Below are 8,655 nucleotides of genomic sequence, written 5' to 3'. Positions count from 1 at the left end.
ACTCTACAACACTTACTAGTAAATGATTTGCCATGTAGAAATATCACTTCTACAAAAAAATATGATTTCTGAGGTTAGAGATGTTGGATTGCTATTATTTTGTACACAACTGTATAAACCAAAAAATACTGAAGTATTCTTTTAAATGTCAGGTTTTAAATTCAACAGAGAGTTTAGCTGCAGTGAGATGGGGACATAAGAGCACATCCAGTTTTCCACAGAAGTTCAACCCACTGGAACAATCTGGAACTTTTAAGTCATCTATCCATTCTTCTTCTTCTCATCTTTCTTCCCTTTTTAGTGTGTTGAAGTAGAGAAATGATGACTCCACTGGGTGTAGGTATATGTATTAATGACTCTCCCTCCACTGTGACTTATCGCCTTGATTAATATATCATCATAAAACCACATGAAGGACCAGTGAGCACATAAAAAAGTCATACTTTCCTCAATTGCACTTTTGTGTGTGAAGGAGGGAAAGAGAACACAAAATATACATCTATTTTCATTTGTGTGTTAACATTTAGGTGTTTATTTTTTTGTAGCATGCGCCTATAATTGTGTGTGTGTTTATAAATGAGTAAGTAAGAACTTGTGTGAAACCCTTCAGTCCCAGGCTGTAAGGACTCTAGGGATAAAGGGGGGGGGTGGAGGGAGAAAACTGGAGCGTCTCGCAGCTCCTTTTAATTGGCGTACGGGGAGAGAAGCTGGAGAGGGAGCGGGATCAGTGTTAATTATGCTGGAAGGCCCCATTCAGACCTTTTACACGGACAGGGATGCTGGCTTTACATGTCTGGGCTGGGGAGAGCACAGCCTGGCCCGTGAAGAAGAGCCGAGAAACAAAGGAGGGAGTGTGTACGTGTGTGTGTTTGAGGATGTCCGTGTGTTCTGCCACCAGCAGCTCACACCCCTTTAGACAGACAGCAGGCATGCATGTGCATTGTATGTCTCTCGAATATCAATGGAAACCCCCCCCCCCCCCACACACACACACACACACAGTCTCATACTCACCAGGGCCTCAGAGGTCAGAGAGTGAGTCAATCATCTAACCCATTGCGACGACACTGAAAAAAGGAGTGTGTGTGTGTGTGGTGTGCTGAGAGCAGGGGGCCGGCAGCTGTCAGGGGCTAGGAGCAGCAGGCACTAATGAAGCAGATGAATAGTGCAAAAACTCCCAAATACAAACAGGACAGTTGACATTTTTCATCTGTCAAAAGCAGAAGATGCATGAAAATACATTGGGGTCTTGTTTAACCCTTTGCCTCCGGGTTGTCTATAGCTGGCTGATTTTCTCCTTTTTTCCTTATCTGTTTCTGTCTTACTCTTTTTTTTTTACTTTCGCTTACTGGGAGTTTTTTAGTTTTGGGACGTACTATGTATCCACATATCCCAACTACCTGTTATAAAGTACTAAAAGGTGTAAATATATTTGTTATGAAGTAAGAGTGTTTCCTTTTCCAGTCACTGAAAGTAGTCAGCCTTTTTTGTGCCAACATGAGCACTCACTACCAACCCATACCCTTTTGAAAGAAAGCCGGCTGAGTCCGCCTGGCACAGCTCTCTAGTTATTTGATTTGTTTCTGAAATAAAACTGCATGATGTATGTTGACCTTAGTGGTAAAATAAAAATGAATAACACATTTTCTAAACTCACTGGACTATGTTCCACGTTTTCAGGCTGCAGCAAATGGCAACTTAGTTGTTGTAAAATTGCTGGAGGTTTAAAAAGGCCAATGATGACCTGTAACATAACAGGCAATTTTACGAAAAACACTGGACTGGACTAATTTGAATGTGTCGCTCAATCACTGCAGAATCAAATGTAAAATCGTAGGTTACAGATATGAGGCATTGTTACGTGCATCATTGCTGATACACAGGAATAAACATTTCCTTCCACATCTCATCACTGTCAGCCGCCTGCTGGGCCAGCCTCAGTCGTAATTGTTGGAGCAGAGGGAGAGAAGTGTCCATGGGGAGATAATGGGAGAGGGAGATACTCTTTACTTAGTGTTCTCAGTGTGTTTTTGTGAGGATATACTTTATTAATGGAAGCGTTTTGATCAAAGGTGCAAATGAATGTGTGATGTTAAATTATGTCCAGAGGAGAGATGGCCCATAGAGATTCTGCTGCAGTCATCTTGACTTCCCACTGGAAGCTGTGACAGAGACTCTGTCAAAATCTGCCCGATAGGGAACGACGACTTCTCTGTCCCTGCACCGTCAATGTTTGACACATTTTTCAGTAAAGACTGAAATGAAGAAGCCGTTACAAGTTAGTAATGTGTTTGGCACTTTTTTTGGGGGGGGGACGATGTCAAAGTGTTATATTTGTGGCTACATGCAACTAATGGGAGGTGATTTCTATTTGGCAAGATTTTTTTTGTTGAGGCAGTTCTTGTGACTTTATGGGTCAGCAGAAGAGGCCAATTGATGAGTTTGTCTCTGTAACTTAGAGGAAGTCAACCATTTGTGAATGAATGCTAGGACATCACTTGGTGTTTGTTTCACTTGATGTCCTTGGTTGCTGTAAAAATGCATATACTCCATGGCACAGGATAGCTTGACCTATTGTTACTAAAAGACAGCTTCTGTTGTTCTGTTGCTTATTTCCTTCATGGTCCTATTTACAAAGAAATATTTACTCGCTATTTTACCTGCTTAATATTGTGGAAGGTGGCCCATTCACACTTACCTGCTGTGTTCTGTGTAGAACGATTCTATTTGGATCCATATGTGGACTCATTGTTCTCATATTTTTCAATCATCTGCACACATTTATACACTTGTGATGTGGCTTTCCTTATTTTGCCTTTTTCTAACAATGCATGCTCCTGATGATGAAACGTTCATTAAGTACACATTCAAGTTTGAAATGCCCCACGTACTAAAACAAAACTGAAAAATGGACAGAAATGTTTGAGTAATGACTGTCTATTAATGGCCCTAAATCCTGTTTCACATTGGGAGTCATTGATATTTACAGTAACATTTCAAGGTGCTGAGAAATGCATTCTGCCCTAAAACTGGAGCAGGGCATGAAATTAGAAATGGATTTCACATACAGTATACATATTTGATTGTGCAACCATTTGCATAAGACACCTAATAAAAACTCCTGTAATATCATGTTAGTTACACACTTATTGACACGCACCTCTTCCTATGGCATACTATAGAAAGAAAGGAAAACCAAGCCAACAAGCTCCGTCTCTGAGCAGCATCATCAACACTGACAGCTATTCCAGCCATGTTTATTTATCATTAGTTAAGCAATTTGATCCAACACATAAGCCTAACACGGTATTTATTCCAAAAGCACTGAATCAGAAAAAAACAAGGATGTAAGTGTGCTTGTTATGTAAGCCTGCTTCAGGCTTCACCTTCCACATGCACATTTAAACAATAAGCAGTGAGTCAGTCACTAACCCTGGCAGAAATGGCATGCTATATTTTCTATTCTTAGACAGGCAGGAGAGCTTCTTCACCTATTACCACTCAGCAAAAGTCTCCTTATCCTTTCCACTCTTCCTTACCATTCTCATCTGCCTCTGCTCTGCTTGCTTGCATTTGTTTTCCAGAGGATATAGTTTTCTTGCTGCTCCAGCAAACTGAAAAATTCTTTCCTCTCCTCTCTCTCTCTACCTCTTCCTTTCTCAACTAGAAGCTCATGGTTTTCTGTTTTGGTTCACTTGAATTTTAGACAACAGCTCATTCCACCACAAAAACATGAAAAATGGTTTTATGATTTGATATGTATACAAAACGTTGACCATGCAGTGTGTGTGCGAACTTGCTGTTTATTTGTCTCTCACACCTGCTTGCTTTGATCAATAAGTCATATGCCTCGATAGCAGTGAACTATGCAGGCAGGTTCTACTTTCAACGTGCAGTGTAGCACCTGTTGAAATTTGCACTAGATGTTTCAAGTTTTAACTTTGCTCTCTCACACCATTTCCTTTTTGTCTTTCCCCCTTTCTCTTTGTGATTCCTTTCCCTGTTTCCTCATATCTTTATATTTTAGATGGCAGCCCTGCAGAGTCCGTTCTATGGGGATAAGATGAATCTTTACTCCCTTTGTAAGAAGATAGAACAGTGTGACTACCCCCCTCTTCCCTCAGATCACTACTCAGAGGAGGTACGTAATGTAACAGTTGCCTTTTACTGCTATGGTAAGTAGATATGAACCTGCTCAGTTTTTAAAGGGACTCATGATAGCCTTGACTCCTGAACTTCTTTAACAAGAAACTTTAGAAAATCATTAATGTCTTTTGAAGTGTTTAAAGCAGTGGTGGCCGGTTTCTCTTTCTCTGTGCCAGTTTGCTGATTTTTACTTGTGTTGACTATTACATATTTATTTATTTTTATATGTAAGTGAAATCCACCCAACTGTCTGAGCTACAGTACAGTATGATATTGCTCTGTGATCAAAAGACCGGCTATGATTTAACCATTTGAAAATGAAATGCACTTATCAAAAGCATCTGGCCATGCAGTAGGGTGAAGCTAAATTGGCTGGAGTGTCATGTTTCCCTAACTAAATGTAAAATCATCTGCTGTAGTTCTGCGTAGACTTGCCCATGCACAAAAATGTAATGTAGTCGGGCTGCGGTTAAAGATCGCCTTATTGCTGATTGCTGGTGACATGTGTATGAATGTGCATGGCTTTGTTTTTGCGTGTCCTCTTTGTGTGGGTGGCATTTTTTTCCCCTAACATTTCTGTCTTTTTCTCTTAAAGATATTGGGTCAAGTGTACACACATGCAAAAACTCTGACAGACACTGACTCATATGCATAGTTTCTAGAGCCTGTTGTGATGTCTTTAAATATTTTTTCTCTCTAATTAACAGGCCAAAACCAAACGATATTCAATTCACAATTATTTAAATCTGAGAAAAACCACACAAGCTAACATTGACACCGGAAAATGTTTTATAAAATGTTTCACATTTTCCACTTTAACGATTAATCCACAAAAAAATAAAACAAATTTAAAATAATTTAAACAAAATAATCAACAATACATTTTTTGTCAATCAACAAATCAATTAATCCACTTTTTTTCAGCTGTAAGTGGCGTACCTTACATATAAGCTGACTTTTGTTGCTTTGATTTATAAATGCTGGTGTGATTTATAAATTTCAATATTTTTTATTCTTCCATTTATTCAGTTCAGCAGCAGACTTTTGAAACCTGCTTGAGTTGTGTAATCTATTACAGTGAACATTAAGTGTGCATTACTTTCAGCAAAGTAAGATTTTGTTGTTGGATTGGTTTTTATGGTTAAAAATGAATTTAAAGAAATGTCTGCTTGGAACAGCAGGTTAAAAGTCTTTTAAAAGTGACTGTGTAGCATAACTGCATCAAAATACATACCTGTATTTATGCATACAACCAAAAGGTGCTCCACTCCACTATCAGAGTATCTGCATACACATGTGCACAGTGGCTAGTTTGACGTCCTTAATCATGTCTCTCTAGTCATATAGTAAACTGATCAGAGGCTTTATTATACTGAAGCGCTTAGTTCATTAGGTTGATAAAGGCTAATTGTGAGGTGTCTCAAGCTTCCGTAGTTTCAATATGCATGTTTTTGTATTTGCAGAAACAATTTTGCATGTGTATATTTTGCTATAAGTGCCCCCCCCACATGCGCACACACACGCACGGACGCACGCGCACACACACGCACGGACGCACGCGCGCACACACACTCGGACGCACGCGCGCACACACACACACACACACACACACACACACAACCCATGCTGAGCTGCTGCGTTGCCCCACATGTCACCATCATCCAGGAGAAAGGGAGACAAAGCGAAAGAAAGAGGGAATGATAGAGCGAGAGACAGGGCGATGGAGAGATGGAGATGAGGGGGGTGCCTGCAGCGCCTGTCTGGATGTAAACAATGCTCCTGAAGGATCGGCAGCAAACTGTCAGCTGCTCATCTTTGTTGTGTCATTTAACCATCTCCCCCCCACACACACACACACCTCCCTTAACCAGCTCCTTCTCCCCCCTCCCTCCACCTGACACTCCCCCATCGTACTCTCCATGCAAAGAAGCGCATGAATATTTTACATATCTGCATCTTCTCTCCCCCCATCTCCATTCTGTGGGACTTATTCTCAGACTGTCTGAATTTGCATCTTTTCTCACTTCTTTCTCACACACACATATAAACACAGCGACTGACGAGAACTCGTCCAAGTCGGTGCCACGCAACAGCGGCCAGGAAGACGGCAGACGGTTACCATAGCGACCTTGCGTACATGTTATTTTTTTTTCTTTTTCCTCTCCATCTTTTATTCTCCTTTTTTTTTTTTAATGATGGTGGTGGCTGTTCCGCCTGCGAGCCTGTCTATCTATCTGCTCCAATCAGCCGCTTCGCTCGGCTTCAAGTGTAAGTGATGTCTCCGGATGGCAATGGAGTGGCAGCAGTGTGTGCATGTGGTTGTGCGTGTGGTTGTGCGCGTGCGTGCGTGTGTGCGCACCAAAACAGCCTTGCATCTTTGTCTCAGCTAGATTACTTGTTGCCTAGTTATTGCTATTATTGGGAGACCTCATCTAGAGGGCATTACAAGACAAGCAGGTTTCCGTTAGGAAGGGCTGCTCTTTCACAGTTCGATCTCATTGACTGTTTTATTTCTCTCTTTACCTCCCAACCAACAACCCCCCCCTCTCCCTCTCACCAGCTGAGGAACTTGGTAGATATGTGCATCAACCCAGACCCGGAGAAGAGGCCGGACATCACCTACGTGTACGACATTGCCAAACACATGCAGAACCTGACACAGGGCAGCTAAGCCCAGAGTTACACACCTATAGCTTGCAGAACTCCTCCCTACTTCCCTCCTGCTTTTCATGCTGGACTCGTACAAATCTATCAGCTTTTATACAATAACTAACTCCAGAGTTTTGCTCCTTGTGATAAGTAGTACGTGTAACAGATTAATTTTTAAGGTCAGGGTACAGTCTATAATATGATTGACACCCATACCTTTTCTGCCCTAGGATAAAGATTAGAGAGATTATATTTTTTTTTGTCAGATGGACCCTTCCATTCCTTAGACTTCAATAATGTTACAGCACTGAAAAGCAAGTGTATTGTAACTCACTAATGTGTTTAACTGCAATGGCTTAAAAACGCATATCCTTTGTATTTATATATGGTGAAGGAAAGTGGTTCTTCAGCAGCTGCTATGAGCAGATGCTATTTAAAGCAGATATTGGTAAAATTAGGCATTTCCTTTCAAATTTTGCAAATATCAGGAACATATAAAAATGACTTTGTATGGTTTGGCGGCCATCGTGAAACCTATGGTCAGCACAAAAAAGACCATGAAAACTTTGAAAACAATAGTAACATTGGAGTGAAGAGATTTTCACTCAATGGCGGCAAAACTGAGAGACGCAACAGAGGGTTATTGGTGGAAGCGTTCTTGTGTTGCACTTTTTATCGTGGTACTGGGAGGCGGGCAGGGTGATCATGTCTAATGAATGTATTGGGAAAGGAAGGATCATTTAGAGGGTAGAGTACAGACGTGCCGGGGGGAGAACATGGGCAAATGTCTCCACAACACTTTGAATGTTAGTCATTTTGACACCTATGTATTGTCTTTGAAAAAATCTGAATGGCTCTGTTTTGACAGCCTAGAAGGAGTTGTAGGAGCTTTAACAAAAGCTGTTTTACATCTTCTGTTTACCTTAGTCACTGACACCAAAAGATGTCCTTCTTGGCTCAACTTAAAGGGATAGTTTGGATATTTTGAAGTGGGGCTGTGAGGCATTTATCCATAGTCAGTGTATTACCTACAGTATATTGTCGCTGGCATGCTCACAGTTTGGAGAAGCCGACAGGAGTACCGACACTGCTAACGAGGGTTGCAGCAAAATGTATTTCAGCCACCTAAAGATAGAGCACCTAAAAAAAATAAAATAAAAAAATTGATATCTGTTGTGTACACTATATTTAGACTATTTTCACTAGACTTTTTTACCTTGCTGTCTTATAACTCTTTCTGACGAGGAACTGAAGCCGTTGTATTCTGTACATCTCTTCAAAGCCACCAAACTCCTCTGACAGAAACAGTAATGTACCTCACAGAACACAGGAGTTGCTGGTCTACTGCTGCATCAATTGGTTAGTTTGTTAGTGTTGTTGTGGGACTTTGGTGAAACCGTACTAACCCTTTAAAACACTAGTAATACACTATGGATAAGTACCTCATAAAACCCCACTTCAAATATCCAAACTACCCCCTATTTTTTATTTTTTTTATCTAAAAAATTGAAGACAATGAAGACATGGGAAGAAAAATGATCAAAGTCAAAATACATAGTCGTCCATCATGGTCCAGTGGCTGCATTTGACCCACCAGAAAGTTAGTCTATGTGGACAAAGTTGTGTAACAGTTAATGTTGCTGTGTGAGTTTGCAGTGTAGTTTTCTTGTTGAGTAACAAATATGTTAAAGAGATAGCAGATCCTTACCTTGTGTAGCCGTCCAGGTCATTAGTAAATCACAGCGTGCCTACCTAACTTGTCCAAAGAGAAAATTTACTCATAGAGAGAGCAGTTTATATATATATGTTAAGGTATCTTTTATGAAATGTATATCAAAGAGTTGTACTGAAAAAAAAAAA

The 8,655-nt window shown here is 40.6% G+C and overlaps 1 protein-coding gene across 1 annotated transcript in view; it reads left to right on the top strand.

Moving 5' to 3' along the window:
* nek7 (NIMA-related kinase 7) overlaps positions 1-8,655 on the top strand; it is a 76,754-nt gene extending 68,099 nt beyond the window's left edge. Inside the window, exons 9-10 of the mRNA XM_032525609.1 lie at positions 4,028-4,141; positions 6,707-8,655. Of these exons, the coding sequence (XP_032381500.1) occupies positions 4,028-4,141; positions 6,707-6,817 (225 nt within the window). The 3' untranslated portion in view covers positions 6,818-8,655. The remainder of the gene's footprint in view (positions 1-4,027; positions 4,142-6,706) is intronic.

Source organism: Etheostoma spectabile, chromosome 9, assembly GCF_008692095.1.
Source record: "Etheostoma spectabile isolate EspeVRDwgs_2016 chromosome 9, UIUC_Espe_1.0, whole genome shotgun sequence".
NCBI lineage: Eukaryota > Metazoa > Chordata > Actinopteri > Perciformes > Percidae > Etheostoma > Etheostoma spectabile.
Note: the sequence above shows the minus strand (reverse complement) of the source record. Positions and strands in the feature narration are given on the sequence as shown.